The sequence below is a fragment of the Neoarius graeffei genome, chromosome 8, assembly GCF_027579695.1.
Source record: "Neoarius graeffei isolate fNeoGra1 chromosome 8, fNeoGra1.pri, whole genome shotgun sequence".
Classification (NCBI taxonomy): domain Eukaryota; kingdom Metazoa; phylum Chordata; class Actinopteri; order Siluriformes; family Ariidae; genus Neoarius; species Neoarius graeffei.
This window is the reverse complement of record NC_083576.1, coordinates 7,583,935-7,604,806: the sequence shown is the minus strand read 5'-3', so window position 1 is coordinate 7,604,806 and position 20,872 is coordinate 7,583,935. Positions and strand designations below refer to the sequence as shown.

The 20,872-nt window shown below is 39.4% G+C and overlaps 1 protein-coding gene across 1 annotated transcript; it reads left to right on the top strand.

Moving 5' to 3' along the window:
• The first annotated feature begins 16,435 nt into the window (after positions 1-16,435).
• Positions 16,436-20,646, top strand: LOC132890338 (uncharacterized). The gene is made up of 3 exons (XM_060927149.1): positions 16,436-16,487; positions 16,585-16,932; positions 20,285-20,646. The coding sequence occupies exons 1-3, from the start codon at positions 16,445-16,447 to the stop codon at positions 20,644-20,646; spliced, it is 753 nt and encodes a 250-aa protein (XP_060783132.1). The 5' UTR covers positions 16,436-16,444.
• The last annotated feature ends 226 nt before the right edge of the window (positions 20,647-20,872 follow it).

Here is a 20,872-nt window from a genome sequence, read left to right as displayed (position 1 = left end):
TCCCTGTTTGCACAAGGCATCGTGGGATACAAATTTGAAACAGGAGAGAAAAATGAAGGACGTGAGTGTGGAAATGAAATGTGAAAGACCGACAACAGTAACAGAAAGCGAGAAGAAAAGACGTTATACTATATATGTAGGAAAGGAAACGCAGGACCAAACTAATAAATATCGGCAGTCAGCGAGAACTTTGGTGTGATCAGCTGTTCATTTAGTGACAGAATGATGGAACAGTCAGTGCACACTCAAAGTAAACCTGTAGATGGCAGTAATGCAACACTGTGGATGCCAGCTGCTGTAAAACCCACAAGAAGAAGAAGAAGGTAAACCTGCGCATGTGCACACGGACTTCCTCTGTCTGCTTGACTGTGCAATTTCATGCACATTATTTGCTTGGGAAGCCCCTCAAATTAAATAACTTTCCAGCCACAGAATGGCCTGACATTTTTCTGAGAGATTGCAGAAATAAACATATATCACAATGACCAAATTTCAGAGGGAAATACATTTCACTGTTTTTTATGAAATTGAAAGGCCATCTCATTTTGAGCCTGGTTTATGTTTTCACCACTTCCCGGTGAACCAGAATGATGAGAAAAATGGTGAGCTGCAGTTAAACAGGAAGACTGGATGCCACAAAGCATTCCTGTGTGTGTGAATAAAATTTTATATCACGTTAGTATGAAAGCTCTGTTCAACATTAAAATGTAGATCTGAATGTGGACTTTTGTTTGAACGTGATATATTTTATTAGGGGCGGCACAGTGGTGTAGTGGTTAACGCTGTCGCCTCACAGCAAGAAGGTCCGGGTTTGAGCCCCGTGGCCGGCGAGGGCCTTTCTGTGTGGAGTTTGCATGTTCTCCCCGTGTCCGCGTGGGTTTCCTCCGGGTGCTCCGGTTTCCCCCACAGTCCAAAGACATGCAGGTTAGGTTAACTGGTGACTCTAAATTGAGCGTAGGTGTGAATGTGAGTGTGAATGGTTGTCTGTGTCTATGTGTCAGCCCTGTGATGACCTGGCGACTTGTCCAGGGTGTACCCCGCCTTTCACCCGTAGTCAGCTGGGATAGGCTCCAGCTTGCCTGCGACCCTGTAGAACAGGATAAAGCAGCTACAGATAATGAGATGAGATAAATAAAAGCAGCTCACCACATAAAATATACACCATGGAATGCCACTAAAAATATGAATGAAATTTGCTTTTTTTTCAATTGCTGAAGAAAATTAAATCACTTTCTTGAATGACTTTTAAAGCCCAGATAAATCTTTTCATGGATTCATTTATTGTAATTTACTTACATTTAGTGCCATTTATAAAGCATGTGTATTGAATACCTTTCGACATATTTAGACCTCGCTTATTAACTTTATAACTGAACACCAGCCTTCAGTCCCTTTAACAACTGATCTATTTCAGATGTTTTAATTGAATCATCATTTCCAACTGAGGCAGCATGGTGGTGTAGTGGTTAACACTGTTGCCTCACAGCAAGAAGGTTCTGGGTTCAAGCCCAGTGGCTGACGAGGGCTTTTTTGTGTGGAGTTTGCATGTTCTCCCCGTGTCTGTGTGGGTTTCCTCCGGGTGCTCCAGTTTCCTCCACAGTCCAAAGACATGCAGGTTAGGCTAATTGGTGGCATAGAGGGATTAGTAGTTGACCTTTACTCTGATGATGGCTCCAAATGGGAAGAACTCCATACAGCCGATTGTCATCCATATTGTAGTCCAGGTTGTTGATGAACAGTTCAACTCCCTACAGAACAGAAGGTAAAATCAACATCCAGTGTGTTAATTAAATTCATCAAAAAGCTTGGAATTTGAGCACAAGACCTGGTCCAAAGCATAAAGTTGATAGTTTATAGTGAAGTTAAGGGAAAAGTGTAAAAAGTGTGAGTCATGGTGACAGTATGAGAGAGAGAGAGAGAGAGAGCAGAAATGTGTGAGTTTGAGATCAGAGAGAAGAGCAGTGAGGAGTGAAAGTGTGTCGCTGTCCGTGGTGTTGAAACTCTTCTGACACAATGCACTGGTTGCCAGATCATCATAAATCACAGAACCTCAGTCAGCTACAAATACACAACATGGGGTTGGGTGGGGGTTTAAACTGTACTGCAGCCAGCCACTAGAGGGCCTTAGAGACACGGATTTACTTTTGAAGAACTGTCACAGTGTGCACCTATAGATACAGTCACTGCTGAGATTCTAGAACATTACAAGGCACCTGACAACACAAAATCAGCAGTTTAATCCTCCTGTGTTTCTTTTCATCAATAAACTCACATAACTTTGCCTCATTTGGGGTCATGAACAAACTTGCAAAATGTCAACACTCTCATGTGTTGTCGAATATCTGTACAGTTTGTCCTGATGTCATTGTTTTGACTGAGTCTGACTGCACCTGCTCAGAGGGTTAAAAGAGTTTCCCCAAGATTCTTTCTTCAATACTGGAACAGACTTTCTCTGACAGAGCAGCTCAAAAGGACACAAAGACCAGGACACAATAATATACTGGATATCAAAGTGAACCCAAGTATCGCGTTTCATTTAATAGAGCAAATGGTTCTTATAGTACAGACTGGTTGATGTTTAAATCCCAAGTGTGCCAGTTTACTCAGAGCTGATCGCTACTGTTCAACAATTTCTATTCAGTGATGGTAAATAAAAACTCCAGGGGTCCAGATTTTCTTGCTGTTCTGTATCATTGTCTTTGGTGTGTGACAGTAACAGTGATTTAAATTGTAAAATTAAGATTTATAGTGGTAGTGGGTACCATACCACAATACTTAGTGGGAGGGGGGAGGGGAGTGAATGGTTTTATTTTTGAACTGAAAGTGGTCCCTGGCTGCAAAAAGTAACAATGAAGAAGGAACATAAAAGAAATGCTGTGTCACTAGATGGAGGCAGTGCAGTGTGACAGGGTTCATAGAGGAAAACTCTGACATGGAAAGGGTTAAGGAGCGTGAGAACTGATGAGTTAGAGTCACAGAAGAGGACTGAAGAAGAAGAAGAAGAAGAAGAAGAAGAAGAGGAAGAAGAAGAATGCACTTATAAAATCTGAAACAAGAATGATCCCTCATTCCTCACAGGACTGCAGTAAATAAAAAGTTATGATGTCAAGACAAATCCATCTTTATTACCATAAGAAACTGTATTTTCACTATTTTCACTAATGCAGTAAGATGACAGCTTGCCTGTGACCCTGTAGGACAGGATAAGCGGCTACAGATAATGGATGGATGGATGGATGGATGGATGGATGGATGGACTTGCCCTGCCTTCAGGACTCAACCACAAGACAGTCCATGTGTTCTGTCCATACAGTATCGATAACACTATGAAAACACAGTGACAGGTTTAAGACAAGAAGAAATCCAGCTCAGTACGGTACACAGACATGCAGAGGATTCACTGTTACCAGCCCGAAGTTGATTATTTTCCTATGACAGCACAGCCCAAAGTGTTTTATTCCTCTTACACCACAGCAAATTTCCAATGATAACATCAGCCCAGGCGGCACGGTGGTATAGTGGTTAGCGCTGTCACCTCACAGCAAGAAGGTCCGGGTTCGAGCCCCGTGGCCAGCAAGGGCCTTTCTGTGCGGAGTTTGCATGTTCTCCCCGTGTCCGCGTGGGTTTCCTCCGGGTGCTCCGGTTTCCCCCAAAGTCCAAAGACATGCAGGTTAGGTTAACTGGTGACTCTAAATTGACCGTAGGTGTGAATGTGAGTGTGAATGGTTGTCTGTGTCTATGTGTCAGCCCTGTGATGACCTGGTGACTTGTCCAGGGTGTACCCTGCCTTTCGCCCGTAGTCAGCTGGGATAGGCTCCAGCTTGCCTGCGACCCTGTAGAACAGGATAAAGTGGCTACAGATAATGAGATGAGATGAGAGAACATCAGCCCAGTTCTCCTATTTATAGTATTTACAAAACATGAATAAAGAAGAGACGGAGGTCACAGCTACGAGTGTTCCTGAGAAATGGCACCTACAGATGTTTGATGAGATCAGGACAAGTGAAGAAGGAGCTTTCTGCCCTGAGGTTTATGATCTGGTGGATTATAAGAAGCTCCGCCCACTAACCTCGAATCAGGAAGTTCAGGGCGGGGTGTTGAGCTGCTGCTGAATCTCGGCCTGACACATGAAGGGGTGAGAACTTTTAGTGTCTGTTTTTCACTCACACATGAACAGACATGTTGGGCATCAGCAGTGTGTTTAATATTAACACCTTAAAGTAACAGCATTATAATGGATTACGGCTGCTGGCTGGTGGGTGGAGACTGAGAGGTGACCAAACTGAGGGTTAAAACAAACTAACTAACAAACAAACTAATAAATGAAAAAAAAAAAACCTTTCCTTTTCAGTATGTAATTTATGTAAATATTCTCTAATAACTGATATACCCATCATATTTTCCCTTAATAACCTCTTTCTTATCTTTTATTTATTTATTTTTTATCTCTTTAGATATATTTTTGCATTGAAATGGTAAAAACAGATTCTTATATTTCACATCCAAAAACCTAGAGGGATGCAAACTTTTGCACTCGGCTCTATGCACAAGTCGGACATGTGAATTTTCACAGCTCTGGGCCTCATAAGAAGCTCGTTCCCCTTCACTGTCCCTCAGCACACACAGAATGCACACACAGGTCTGGTGTGGGAAGTTAAAGCTGAGAGTGGTGTGGAACAGTCAGTGTGGGTTTTGCTCGCTGTGCCTTCCTGTTTACCCAAGCACACAGATTTATACTGAACAGCAAACTAATAAAATGAGCAAAAATAAAGTAAACAAACATTTTTGCCTCGCAAACACACACAGTTTTGCAAATTGACAAAATATTGATAAGTAAAACCAGAACTATAAAATTAATGTGGATGAAATAAACTTCATGTCAATAAATATACAGAATGAATGTGCAATTAGTTGTTCATTAGAAACACTGATGTCTCTGTGATCAATTAAAACTGATCCATATACAGTTGTGGTCAGAAGTTTACATTCCCTCATCATGGACATGAATAACAGGGCAATATTGGGCTTCCAGTGATTTCTTTGAACTTTTCTTTTTCTGTTCACGGAAATCATTGAAAGCTCAATATTGCTATTACATTCATGTCCATGATGAGTGTATGTAAACTTTTGACTGCAGTTGTACCTTCTGCAAGGCCTCTACACACACACACACACACACACACACACACACAGAGTGACACAATGTGTAAACAGACAACAGTGATGTTTTCATCATCATCATCATGAGGATGAAGTGAATCTGAGTAACTGAGTGTGTAAATAACATTCTATCTGACGGCTTATAAACTCCGTGACCATGCTGCTGTGTGTTTAGAGCAGATTAAAGTGAAATCTGGTGCTTTAGAAGAGAGGAGTTACAATATCACACATCTATATGAAGGCTATGAAGATGATTCTAATTCTGTATTGTATCTGAAAAACAACAGCGTGGCCTGAGAGAGAAAAAAATAACCGCACATCCTGTGGAAAGTTTGAGAGGCGAGAACCTGCAGGCCGCTCTGACCGCCTGAGTCGCTTTTCTCAGAAACACCATCAGAGATGAAACACTCAGAGCTGCAGTGTGTCAAAGAGCAAAGAGATAAACAGAGCTACAAAACCACACACACACTTTACACACAGAAATAAAGACCAGTTTGTTCATCTTTGTGAGAAAACCTGTATTCATGCATGGGTGAGATCCGGGGTGGAGCGAGAGAGAGAGAGAGAGAGAGAGAGAGAATTTGATTGGTTCGAGTCACAGAGTGGTGAAGGAGGAGCCGCATTAAGACCTGAATAAAACTCCAGCCGTATCAACACAAAAGTCTCACATCTCTTCATGATCATAAGTCAGAAAAAGAGGGATGAGATTTTCCTAAATCTTTGGTCGTTGGTCAAAGTCAGGAATCAGTCGAGGAAGAAGGAGCTTGTAGAGGTTTGTAAGGGTTTTTCAAGGGTTCTTTAGAATATTAAGAGCTTTTATCTTCATGAAAGTGCTGCTACTAGGAACCCTTACTGAGAGACAAATGCTCAGCTGGACTTTGACACTCTATACACTATATGGCCAAAAGTATGTGGACACCCTCCCATCACATCCATGTGTAGTTTTCTCTAAACTGTTACCACAAAGTTGGAAGCACACAATTGTACAGAATGTCTTTGTACACTGCTGTAGGATTTACAATTTCCCTTCACTGGAGCTCAGAGGCCCAAAGACCTCGAGTGTCCTGTACAGAGCCCTGACTGAACCCAACCCCACTGAACTGAACCTCAGGCCTCTTCACCAACACCAGTGCCTGATCTCAGTGATGCTCTTGTAGCTGAATGAACACAAATCCCCACAGCCACGCCCTCAAATCTAGTGGAAAGCCTTCCAGAAGAGTGGAGGTTATTATAATAGCAAAGAGGGAATAAATCTAGAATGTGATGATTGGGTGTCCACATACTTTTGCTCCTTTGTGTACCGTATGTGGACAGCTGAGCATCACACACATTTCATATGTGGTTCTTCACCAAACTGCTGGAAGGCAGAAGCACAGAATTGTCCAGGATGCCTTTCTCTGCTGGAGCACTAACATTTCCCTTCACTGGAACTAAGAGGCCCAAACCTGTTCCAGCCTGACAATGCCCCCGTGCACAAAGTAAGGCTGAAAAAAGGCTGAAGTTGGCGTAGAAGAACTCTAGTGTCCTGCACAGAGCCCATTGAACACCTCTGGAGTGAATTTAATGCTGAATGAGCGCCAGGTCTTTTTGCTGAACATCAGTGCCCGACCTCACTCACTCTCCTGTGGCTGAATGCCCCGGGGTTCGGAATGGGATGTGAAACACATACGGGTGTGATGATCAGATGTCTGAATACTTTTGGACACACTGTGTGGAACACCTTAAGGATGTCAGGAGGAGGATCTCAATAATAAGCGCAGAAGCTTATGGGCCTCAGGTTGACCTCAAGGTCATGAGCTTTAATTCCCCAGGAAGTCTCGTGAATTTTACCTGCAGCTGAATCTACAGGATGAAATGTACACAGTGCAGGATGTGTTAATTATTTACACAGGTAAAGATACAACTTCCCTTTATAATCACTATATTTAATTTACTTTTAATTTAGCCAGACAAAGTGGTTTACGAGAGGGAGAATGCAGAGAGACATTAAAGGAGAACACGGAAAGATCACAGAAAGGTTCGGCCAACAAACAAAGTGCAAGATAAAGTTAGAAAATACAGAAACTTCAGATTTCAGAAACATCGTGAAAACTTCAGAATAAAACCTTGAATTAGAACTCTAATCTATTTTTGAACAATAAAATATATTTGTAAAAGCAAGGAAACAAACAAAAAAACCAAAAACATTCCTTTTATAATTAAAATATTTATGTCATGGCCCGTGATAGCAGGTGGAGTTCAGGAACTTGTTCTTCTCTTTTATATTCTACTTTGATTCACCAGTTTATTCAGTGAACTGATTTACTAATGAACCAGCATTTCATAATAAATAAATAAATAAATAAATAAATAGATTTCTTTTGTCTCATATTCTCTGTCTTATTTTTATCTCCTTCACTCTTCTTATTGAATATCAGGACTCGGTGTCACAGGGCTGCAGTGGTTATCATTGTCTCCTCACAGCGAGAAGGTTCTGGGTTTGAACCTCACGGCCTTCCTGTGTGGAGTTTGTACGTTCTCCTCGTACCTGAGAAGGTTCCCTGTGGGTGCTCTGGTTTCCTCCCACAGTCCAAAGACATGTATTGAGGTCAGCTGGCTTCTCTAAATGATCCCCAGGTGTGAATGTGAGTGTGATTGGGCGTCTGTCTCTCTGTGTGAACCCTGAGATAAAGTAGATTAGTGACCTGTCCAAGATGAAGCCCATCTCTCACCCAGAGTCAGCTGGGATCAGCTCCAGCTTCCCTCCCGACCCTGAGCGATAAACGCTGTAAATAACGGATGGAACGGAAATACTTTTACTGAAGTCTTTAAAAATGATAGAAATGTGATCTCAATTTAATCACAAGACTCATTCATGACAATCATTATTTTTTTAATTATTAAACTTGCCTTTATAAAGTTCAGTTAAATATGAGAGTATTAGTCACTGTATTATGATGCAAAAACAAAAACAAATAAACAACAACAACAATACGCACAGGGGAAAAAATAGTGATTGGTCACAGGGTTGCAAAAGAGAGAAAAGTTCAATCAAACAGGAATTGATTTGCTCAATATCCTGACATGAAAACACAGAAATAAAAAGAGGATTGTAGGCCTCATTTCCTCATCCTTGAAGAGGATGTTGAAAGAGTTGTGAAGCGTGTGTTCAAATACCTTGAGGAGGGGCCACAGTCTACTATCTACTGCTCTGCTTTCTAGTCTAGATTTGTGTCTCAAAAAAAAAAAAAAAATACCCTGGAAGTCTGTGATGTCAGAGATGTGATGTGATGTCACACCATCAGTCTTTGCCCAAAGTGAGCAGTGCTCAGTTTGACCGTCGATCAGTGCAGCGAGAGGAGACATGCTGTACACAGAGCTCACACTGAAGATGATCACACTGATGTGGATCACAGTGATGCTTTTTAATCAAACTGGTAAGTGTGGATGGTTCATTATGTTTCTGCTCATCAGTGTGCCGCTGTAATAAGGATTACTGACACAAAAACAGTCTGTGATCTTAATATTACGGGGTTGTGTCTGGATGAAGAGCTGTTTTAAGGGAAATCAGAATTTTTTAAATCTTAAATTGTTCCTATGAAAGATTTTTCTCTTTGAAATTTGATGATAAAACATAGAAGCAATACACATTTCTGTGCAACACAAACATAAACACACTTTACACATCTCCTCTCTGACCTCCAGTCGCTGGTTACACTGGAAATTCAGTTTATTCAGCACATTGCATTGAGCTTGATAATGTCAGTAAGATTTAATGCTCATGTGATCTCATGTTACTCACAATATTACACCAATCTCTGTGAATTACTGGAAGAAAAAAATATTTTATTTTATTTTTTGCTCATGTTTCATTCTTTAATCATTTATATTAGATTCTGCACAGATAAATGATCTCAATCAGCCGAACCCAGTGATCGCTGCTGGTGTTGGTGAGAACGTGACTCTGCACTGCTTTAAAAAGCGAGAGAATAACCCTGGAACCATCATTTGGTTCAAGCAAAAAATTGGACAGGAGCCTTCTCTAATGGTCACAGTTCAACATGAACCCAAATATAAAGATGAGTTCAAGCCGCCAAAATTCAGCATCGAGAAAGAAGAAAAAACGGGCTTCCATTTGAAAATTGTTAATGTGGAACCATCAGATGAAGCCTTGTATTACTGTGGACTTTTGTATTATTGTGGACTTTCAACAAGTTTTGGAAAAGGAACCTTTTTATCAGTGAAAGGTAAGAACTTTATTTTGAGGTTTTCTCTATTTGTATGACTGAAGCGATCGCTCTATTGGCAGGAGATTGTGATTTGATGTTTGCTCAGATTAGAATGAGCGCTTTCAGGTATTACACTGTATATGTGATTTAACCACATTTGGAAATACCTTTAGTGCTGCTGTTCTAGAAAATTAATCAACAAAACATCTCAACTGCATGTTGCATCGAGTATAAAGATATTAGTCCAAAATGAACCAAACTCAGATCTCACCCCGTCTCTATCACTCTGAACAGGTGATGGAGATGTAAAAGTGTCAGTGATGCAGAGCGGCGTGTTGGACTCGGTTCCTGCAGGAGCGTCAGTGACTCTGCAGTGCTCGGTTCTCTCTGAGAGCAGAGCAGCAGAACACCAAGTGCTCTGGTTCAGAGCTGCTCCACGACAATCCCATCCTCAAATCATTTACACTCATCACAACAGCAGCCGTCAGTGTGAGAGCGGCTCTTCTACACACACCTGTGTGTACGACTTCTCCAAGAACATCCTCAGCATCAATGATACTGGAACTTACTACTGCGCTGTGGCCGTGTGTGGGAAGATCATTTTTGGGAACGGGACTCGAGTACAGTTGGGTAAGAACATGTGTGAGATTTTATCAGTAACTCAGAGGAAATTGGAGTTATTTTATCTACTTTATCTCTATCAAGTTGTCCATCAAATTCTGGCACAATGGTGTCTAATCACAAAGATTATTGATTGATTGATTGATTGATTGATTGATTGATTGATTGATTGATTGATTGATTGATTGATTGATTGATTGATTTTGATATTTATTTATTTTACAAAACATACATATCAAATATTTATTCTCTCTTTTTCTTAATGACTTGAAATCGATTGTATTATGAAGCCACATGACCAGAGGTCGAAGGTGGACGTGGTGGAAATTCCAAACCCATCAGTTTTATGTTCTGGTTACTTTATCTCTTTACATCATCGCTCAAAGTGTATCAGGTTATTTATGTCTGCATGTTGTACCGATATTTAATCCTGTGATATTTCCTGTGTAGCAGAGAGATCTGCCGTGGATCCTGTAGTGATCTGTCTCGCTGGAGCTTTGGGAGTGTGTGTGGTTGTGATCTTTGCTTTGATCTTTATCATAACCTATAAAGGAAGAAACAGAGGTGAGTCTGCATTTTGGCATTTATTAAAGTTATTATATTCTTATAAATATAAATATTTTAACATTACACCAACTAGCCAAAAGTATCTGGACAGTGGCGTGCACAGACATTTTGGGGGGCAAGTGCTCTGGGGGGAAAAAAGGCACTTTTTTGCGCATGTGGAACACCTTATTATAAAAGTCTGAGATTTAACCCTCCTCTTGTGTTCATAATCATATCAAAGTTTTGGGTATTTTTCTGTAGTTCCATCTTTAAAAAGTCTGATAAAGTCTGAAAGTCTGATCTTCCCGTCACTGACTTGAGTCTCAAGACTGTGTTTATTCACAGATTTCCGTGAGATCATCTTAAAATTTGTAACGAAATATACACACTCAATGGGCTCAACGGAGCTCTCCTTTATTTGCATAACGGCGTGCATACTTGCATAACGTGATATTCTTAATCATGTTATAAAAACAGGTCGGAATTGATGGAGAGTGGGGTTGCCTCAATGGTTTAGGCTACATTTAAAATGTTCAGTGTGTTTCTCCATATAGAAAGGGAGCAAATAAGCTGGCAAAGGCTGCCATGTGCAGTTGTTTCTGTATGCGACGGGCTACTTCACGACAAAATAATTACAGCTTGGGCTTAGAGGGCAAACGATACATTTTCACTCGATTCATGTGTTAGCTGGCTGGTGGGGCAGGGGAAGAGCTGACTGACTGCCCGATGTGTTGTCTGCGCTACGACAAGGCCGTGGCTTCCAGGACGCTATGCTGCTGCAACCTCACATTGAATGCACTGCACGCTTGTTCACGTGACAGAGCAAGAGAGACAGAGGTCCGGCGTGTGTGCGGAGGAGGCACACATCGGGACATTATTTTCACACACGCTTTTAATGCCGCGGCTTTTCTAAAAGATCATGTCGACATTGGCCTCAGTAAACTGTAAAAAAAAAATTCAAAAGGGCACTTTTTTGGACAGAGGGCAGAGGGGCAGGTGCTTGAGCACCACCTCGTGTCTATCTGTGCACGCCACTGTATCTGGACACCCAACCATCACACCCATCAGAGCACCCATCGTTTAACATTTAAAAACCCTGGGCTTTAACACAGAGTTGGTCCTCTTTTTACTCTTATAATAACCTCTAATCTTCTGGAAGGCTTTCCACTCGATTTTGGAGTGTGTCTGTGGGGATTTGTGTTCATTCAGGTACAAGAGTGTGAGTGAGGAGGTCTGGGGTGCAGTCAGTGTTCCAGTTCAGTGGGGTTGAGTTCAGTCAGGGCTTTGTGCAGGACATTCGAGTTCTTCCACTCCATGTCTTCATGGAGCGTGCTTTGTGCACAGGAGCATTGTCATGCTGGAACAGTTTTGGATCTCTTAGTTCCAGTGAAGGGAAACTGTAATGCTCCAGGACACAAAGACATTCTGTACAATTGTGTGCTTCTGATATTGTTTCAACAGCTTGAGGAAGAACCACATGATCAGGTGTCCACATACTTGTGGCTTTATTGTGTATATAATTTCTATTACATACAGGACACCGAATGGACGATTTATTAGTTATCAGATCATGACTTCCATCAAATTGACAAAATGCCCAAAGTTCCTGTTCATTAGATATCCTGATATGGTATGAAGCGGAGCTACTGTTCCCACCTCATCATCTCCTGAAGTGTTTTATTCCTCTTATACCACAACTCACCTCTTATCTTTACCTCTGACTGCGACAAAGTGTTCACACTGGAGACTCCTTCCAGAAATGTTCTAGAAACATCTCCTCACGTACAATTTCACCATCTCAACAATTACACACACATTTTAAATCTGTTTATGAAGAACCAAAAAGTGTGACCATAAAATAAAACATAAAAAGTGTGTCTTACTATAGAGACGTCCTCTGATCTGTCCATAAAACACATTTTGTTCTCAACAGTGAAACTCAAACAAAGTTCTGTGATGGACAAAACCCCAAATCAGGTAAATATTCAGCTTGTGTGAGTCCGTTACTTCATAAAAGGACAAAAGATTAGTTTTTGTACTAAAAGTGTAATAATTGAGATCTCTGTTCTTTGTAATTTCGTATCTGTTCCTCCAGGACTGTGACACTGTGGAGCTGAATTACGCTGCTTTACATTTCAGTGAGAGGAGAGCCAAAAGAGGAAGAGTAAAGAAACACCAACCTCAGGATATTATATATTCTGATGTACAACGTCCTTCTAAGACTTAGAGTTTAATGATGAAAAGCCACAGTATGGAAGGAATAAAACAACCTGAGTGTGTCTCACTGGAGCTGATTATATTTCTATAACAGCACATCCTGAAGTGTTTTATTTCTGATTTACTGCAGCAATTTCAAACGATTGCAGTTTTTCTTTTCATTGTTACTGTTGCATCCTTTCATCATTTCGTACTTTAACCATCAAAAGCCAGGACATTTCTGGTCACATGACTGAAAAATTGAAGCAATATACGGGAGCTGTTAGAGAAATGTCTAACATCTCATTGTTGTTGTTGTTGTTGTTGTTGTTTTGCTGACAATTTTGATTCACTGACTTTAACCGAGTAACACTGAAAGTAACAGAGTTGAACATGGAATTAGAAAATACACACAAAAAACATGTTTAACTCCAGCATCCATGATAATGGCATGATGTTAAACACTCTAACAATTAACTAATGATTTAATTAATAATTTATTTGTCATTTATAACTTGTGCCAAAGAGTTTGTGTTTTCACAGTGATCTGGTGAGTCAATATTACAATATGACTCGAAATAAAGGTGGAAAACAAAACAAGACTTTTCTTCAGAATGATCTTCAGGAAGTTTGAGTTTGATAGAGACTGTGACTAAAGTCACAGTAATTTGCGCTTGCTCTTATAGACTGGGACGTCTGGTCACTGTATCCTATAGATCTGGAACGGTAAGAGATAGAGAATGACGCTTAGTGAGGAAAAGTTGTGCCCTGAACAAAATAATAATTAAAAAAAACTGATTGAAAAAAATCATGAAAAATTACAGAGTTATAAGTGATTGAAAAAAAATCCTGTTTTTCATGGATCATTTGGGCTCAGTGATCCAGATCAGCACCAAAAGTCATAGCAGCTTAATTCAGCCCAGAGGTTTCTTCATGTGAAATTTGGTGATCATTGGTTGAAAACTCAAGGAGAAATAGCATCCTAAAAAATGTTAGAATAATAATAATAATAATAATAATAATAATAATAATAATAATAATAAAGAAAGAGCCTGAGTGAGAGAAACAATTTGTGCCAGCGCTGCTTGTGCAAATTAATGATCCAACTTCCTGTTGAACATGGGATTTGTGGAATATTCCAAATATTCCATTGGAGTGAATGTGTTCTGGTAAAGGGGTTGAGTGTGTGTTGTGGGAAACACTGGTGACGGCAGCCATAATCCTGTACGCAACACAGTTATGGTGATTCTGTGACTGTGTGTGAGAGATTGTGTGCAAATACGAACAATGAAAATAATTACACCACAATATTCACTTAAATTTATAATAAATATCAGCAGATTAGACGTTCGAGAGGAGAGGAGAGGAGAGGAGAGGAGAGGAGAGGAGAGGAGAGGAGAGGAGAGGAGAGGAGAGAAACAAAATGAAAACAAGAAAGGAGAAAGGAGTATAGAGGAAATATAAAATAAGTTATTCTATCCATATTCACTGGATATGAGCAATCACATGCTCTGATTGGCTACTCTATGACTAGGATATCAGCTCATATACCGTGAGGAGAGAAAAACAAAATGGCGGACCGTGTTGCTGAATCAACCGAGGACGAAATAAAAACTCGACTCGAAAATAAAACCACAAAAAATACAAAAAAGCAACAAAATAAGGAGAAAAAGTATTTGATCATATGAACGTATCTTTTTTTATTTAATTTTTTTAGAGAATTATAATTATAGCTTTTTTTTTTTTTTTACAAATTGCTCCTGTCATTTCACCGGTTTGTTTACATTCTAAGCAGAAATGATTTTGTCGGACATTTTGTATAAAGTTTTTATTTATTGAATTTGCAAAAAATAAAAATAAAATAAATAAAATGCTCTGTTTCTCAAAATCCAGTGAGAGTGGATTGAATAAAACAGTTATTCCACTCAATCTCATTGTACATGGCTTATGAGCAACTTGGTGCTACGCGGCTCATCAGCTATCAGCTCATGTACGACTTGATTTCATGAAATAACTGTTAAATATAGACAGATTGTGACTTAAGATGTATGGTAGATATAGTATACTGTATACACACACACACACACACACACACACATTAGACACAGATACAGTATATAGGGCGCAACTGTTCCGCAAACTTCATATATACGTAACTGTGAGGTGATCCGGGAAACGCATCATTTGTGGTCATGACTAAAAAAGATGGAAAACAAAAACAAACAGTTTTACCACATTTTTGTCATCCTGTAATGTACCTTCATACCTTCACAATAATATTTTACAAAAATGATGTGGAAATGCTTTTATGCTGGAAGCCATGGCCTAAAGGTCAGCAAAGCAGCTTCAGGACAAAAAGGTCACCAGTTCAATTCCCTGGACCAGCAGGAAAGGCTGAAGTTCTCTTGAACAAGGCACCGAACCCCCAACCGCTCCCCGGGCCGCTCTGTATGTTCTGTGTTGCTCTGGATAAGAGCATCTGATACGTAAATACCTTTAATGTAATGTGTTTAATGTGTAACTTTGCTTTAGAGTTCTGTAAAGATCATGTTGGTAAGGAGCCAGTTTTAAAAAACGCAGGAGCAAAAACAGTCAATTTGCCGTAAAAATGTCTGAAACCTCACCAAGGCCTCATCTGTCTTGTTTGAAACTGGAGGTTTTATTCCTCAGATTTAAAAAAATTCCCACAAATAGCAGTTTTGAGAAAATTTCCCACCACATGAAAATGATTTGAAATCTCTCACATGAGCAGGTCAAACAATTCAGTGGTGACAGAAAGCCTTCAACTGCTGTTAACATGGAGCATCATCTTCATTAATGTTCTTCATGTTTTCACACGGGGCGGCACGGTGGTGTAGTGGTTAGCGCTGTCGCCTCACAGCAAGAAGGTCCGGGTTCGAGCCCTGTGGCTGGCGAGGGCCTTTCTGTGCGGAGTTTGCATGTTCTCCCCGTGTCCGCGTGGGTTTCCTCCGGGTGCTCCGGTTTCCTCCACAGTCCAAAGACATGCAGGTTAGGTTAACTGGTGACTCTAAATTGAGCGTAGGTGTGAATGTGAGTGTGAATGGTTGTCTGTGTCTATGTGTCAGCCCTGTGATGACCTGGCGACTTGTCCAGGGTGTACCCCGCCTTTCGCCCGTAGTCAGCTGGGATAGGCTCCAGCTTGCCTGCGATCCTGTAGAACAGGATAAAGTGGCTACAGATAATGAGATGAGATGAGATGTTTTCACACTGGTCAGGATCACATTTGACCAAAATCCGTACTGTATATGAAACGAAAAATGACCAACACAAGGATCCGAGTGGACTGATGTTCAGGAGGAACGACTGATTAAACTCACACTGATTTGAAATCTGTGTTTGCAGTGCGGTTTGTCAGATCTGAGGGTTGGATTCCGGAGCACTGCAGGACAGATTATATTCTGGTGCACAAAGATCTACTGAAAAGCCGAGCAATGCTTCAACTTTTAATTTTCAAAAAGTTTTCTTCTTATTGATGTTTTTGACCTGGTTTAGTTCCATCTCACTGGACATGCAGAGGAAATGTCACACAAAAACCACAGGCTTCTGATGAACTAGTGTGGTTCAAAAATAGAAACTTACCTGAAAAGGAAATTTAACTCGTGACTTGAAGCAGCCAATCAGATGAAAGTCTCAAGAACAAAAACACGGCAGCTTTTCAGCAGCTCGAGCTGAGTGTGACTTCACCTCTGAAGATGACATCACTGTGGATTCTTCTCTTATCTCTGAACACCATCAGTAAGTTTTAAAGAGATTTTAATAAAATTATTATTATTATTATTATTATTATTATTAATTTGTTTGTTTATTTGTCTATTTATTTATTATTTTCTAGCTCCAGCCCAATCTGTGGATTTTTCCAAACCATCATTTCTCTCAGTGAAGTCTGGAGAACGTGTGACTCTTAACTGCTCATTTAGAGCCACTAATAAGGGTGAAAGTTTGTTCTGGTACAAACAAATATTTGGAGAAATGCCTCAAAAAGTGGGAAGAAAATTAGCTTATGAAGATATCAACATTTCCCCCATGTTCAAGACGTCAGGATTTAAAATGGAGCAGACTGAGAACGGCGTTTCTCTGACAATCTCACATATAACAAAAGAAGACGGAGGATTTTACTACTGTGGGAAAGTTTACTTGGACAAAGCTACGTTCATCACAGGAACTGTCTTGACTGTAAGAGGTAATTAACTAAATTAAAACTGTTTGTACAATACACACTCAATTTCTGAACACTGTATATTTAATTACCATCATAAATAACAAGTTAATACATTCTGGAAAGGGTTAGGGTTTTTAATTCTTTAATTTAATTACTATTTTGTGGTGTTTTTGTTTTGGTCTGTGGTCATCAAGTCAAAGTCCCTCTGACACCAGAATCTGGTTTTCCCAGTCAGTCTCCTGTCCCAGTACTAACCAGCTCTTTAAGGCGTATGGGTGCGGCGCCGAACTCTGTTTCGATAGCCCTCGGCCTCTCACCTATACAGCTAGGGTTACAGTGGGGGGCGGGGGGGGGGGGGGGGGGGGGGGGGTCGTCTCTGGTAATCATGGTGATTTAACTGTAAAAAAAATAAAATAAAATCCCCAGCAGTGTGAATTGAAATTAATACATTCTGGAAAGGGTATATTATTATTATTATTATTATTATTATTAGAAGTAGTAGTAGTAGTAGTAGTAGTAGTAGTATTAAATTGTGATTAAACTGTAAATAAATAAATAAATAAATAAATAAATAAATACCACATTATTTAAAATGAATGAATGAATGAATGAATGAAAATCCCTGGCAGTGAGAATTGAAATTAATACATTCTGGAAATGTTTATTTATTTTTTTCTTTTTAAAAATTATTTAGTGGTGATTAAACTGCAAATTAATAAATTAATTTCAAAAACAGCTTTTTAAAAATTAATTAATTAATAAAAGGCCCTGTCACAGTGAATTGAACCAAATTTATGGCCAGATTTAAACAAAAAAAATCAATTCAATTATATGATATTATTTTATTCATATCACACTTTTAACAATTGGCAGCTTTACAGATATCCAAATATCACGATCAATTGAGTTCTATCCCTAAAAACATAAACATTCTTCACTATAGAGGTTTTAAGAGGTCCACACTGCACTGTAAAAAAAATGGTTTGCTGTTTTAACTTAAAAAAAAAAAGTTAGTACCCGGGCTGCCTTAAAATTTTGAGTTCATTGAAATTCATATCGGAAGTTAAATTGTTTGTCTCATTGTGTTAATTTACGAAATGAATTTCAGTGAGCTCAAAATTTTAAGGCAGCCCGGGTACGAGCTTTAAGTTAAAACAACAGATCATTTTTTACAGTCTGGACAACATTGAAAACTTCACTGTAATTGACGACTCTGTGTGAGAACCAGAAGTAATTTGGTCCAAAACAGTGAGTTTGTGAATTATATCTCTGTTTTATGTCCAAAAAACCCAACCATTTTGGACTAAAGACTCAAAAGTACAATGAGAAAAGAACTCATAAAGCTCATATCCACCAGGTGAAGGGTTTCATTCATTGGTGGCCACAGATACAGTATGTGCACGATGGAGGATTTTGGTAAAAAGCCGTTTTTTCAGCATTTTATTGCTTTGATTTAACGATCCCAACTTTGACTAATATTAGATGGAGTTTTAAAAATGTTGGTTGGACAGACAGTGGAACAACAGGCTGATCGCGAAAGACATCTCTTTAGACAGGTGTTTGGGGAATATGAGTGCACTAGGGATGTGGATTATGGATTAATTGTGTTTTTATCCCTCGCCCAAACAAAGTTTGGGTGGGGGATATAGAAATGGGTTCCGTCCATCCGTCCAGTCACGTTTTCATTTCTGGGCCATATTTTGAAAACTACTGAAGATATCTTCATGAAACTTTGTAGACATATCAAGCAACATGTGAACTGGTGTCTTTTGCTATTTTGGATTTTTGAAGAAAAAAAGTATTTTTCAAATATATACATAAAAATAGATTTTGACTTAGTTTCCAAGTGCAATGTTCATTTCCAGAGCATCTATCCAAAACTATTCATGATACGGATTTGAAACTTGGTATACATGTTAACAAGGTGATGTAGATTTACCTTTTCATTCTAAGGAATTTTAGAAAATTTCATTTTAGTCTTCAGGGTAGGTTTTGTTTCCGTAGCAGAACTAGAAAACTATGAGTGGTTTGTTCTTGAAAGTTGGAATATGTGTTGATTGAGTAATGTATATACATATGTGCCTTTTGATTCTAAGAAATGTAACAAATTTTCATTTTTAGCTCACTTGGACCAAAGGTCCGGTGGGTTTATGCCATGGGCTGCTGAGGTCAGTGTAAAGAGGTAGGGTTGGTTTCCTGCAGCAGAACTTGAAAAAAAATGTGACAAATAATATCTTAAAACTTGGTATATAGTTTAATAAATGATGTAGATGTGCCTTTTGATACGAGAAAATTGAAGAATTTTTCATGTTTCTATGAAAATACATTCTGAATATGAATGAAAAGGAATTTTTGAGCAATATTACCTTTTCACACATTTACTTGTTTTGATGTGTTTGTAAAGTGACATTTCAGACCTTTTATATTTCATGAACATTTACAAAAGCACAGCTGCAGTAGGGTAGATGACTTCCTCAATTAATTAAGAATACAACCTTTATGGATACCGTGAAAGGTACTGATTATAATTAGGGAATTAATTATAATGCTCTGGGGCATTAGACATAGACCTGAAGATCTTTCAGTCTTCACCCCTGGTTGTCACATATTGTATTGAATGTGATAAATCCATGTTTTTTTTTAAATACTAAAGAAGAAGAAGAAAAAAAAAAGGAAAATGTGTAGATTGGTATCTGCACTTGTTGCAGTTCTACAGGTTTTTGTTGAGTGGTAGCTGATTGGAGCAGGGCTCATATTATATCCAATACAGTACTTCCATGTGGACTGAAATGAACATGGTAGTTATACAAGTAAAACACCTTCACTGCTTAACAGAAATGAACCAATTTCCTTGCACTGGAATGAATTTATGAACTCCGGCTATGACTGAATTAACACTAATTTGAAACTGTAAGCATTACTGTTTGCATGATAAAGAGTTTTATCATACAATGGAGTGGTTTCTCGGCTGGATAAAGCCAATGGATAGAAACTTCCAACAAATCTGCTGGCAGGGTGGGGGATATAGATGACTCTGTCTGCTTGTTAGTTTTATAAGTCTTTGAAATGCATGGCTCTGGTGGTAACTTCATCATCTATTCTTTTCGTTTTTATGCTGTACTGTAAAATAGCTCTTGTTAATCACTTTGTGATGTTTCTCTGTGAAAAGCATGATATAAGCAAACTTTCATTCCTTACTGACTTACTTTATCACATCGAGACTGTTTTTTGTTTCTTTTTAGTCGAGCGATTCTGTAGCCGTGATTCTTCTACTCTTGTCCTTTCAGTTTGAGAACTTGTTTGAAATACAGTTTACTGGTAAATGTACAGAAAAATGCCTGAGATCTCACCCCGTCTCTGTCACTCTGATCAGGTGATGGAGATGTAAAAGTGTCAGTGATCCAGAGCGGCGTGTTGGACTCGGTTCCTGCAGGAGCGTCAGTGACTCTGCAGTGCTCGGTTCTCTCTGAGAGCAGAGCAGCAGAACACCAAGTGCTCTGGTTCAGAGCTGATTCACCACAATCCCATCCTCAAATCATTTACACTCATCACAACAGCAGCCGTCAGTGTGAGAGCGGCTCTTCTACACACACCTGTGTGTACGACTTCTCCAAGAACATCCTCAGCATCAATGATACTGGAACTTACTACTGTGCTGTGGCCATGTGTGGGAAGATCATTTTTGGGAACGGGACTCGAGTACAGTTGGAGAACTCTCCAAAATTTGGTTGGTAATAAAAGTTCTGTCATCCATCCATCTATCCATCTATCTATCTATGAAGTTGTTAATATGATCGGTGTTCTTTCTGTCCTGAAGTGATCTACCTCGCAGTGGTGGTGGCAGTGTGTGTGGTTGTGATCTTCGCTCAAGCTTTTATAATCTGTAAAATGAGGAACTGTGAACAAATCAGAGGTGAGCCTGAATCATACAGAGGTGCATAGAATTTTGCTAATTAATTTT

Coding starts and splice junctions, on each gene's coding strand:
- LOC132890338 (XM_060927149.1), top strand. CDS start 16,445: ATGACATCACTGTGGATTCTTCTCTTATCTCTGAACACCATCA. Junction 16,488..16,584: donor CTTATCTCTGAACACCATCA/GTAAGTTTTAAA, acceptor ATTATTTTCTAG/CTCCAGCCCAATCTGTGGAT. Junction 16,933..20,284: donor AACTGTCTTGACTGTAAGAG/GTAATTAACTAA, acceptor CACTCTGATCAG/GTGATGGAGATGTAAAAGTG.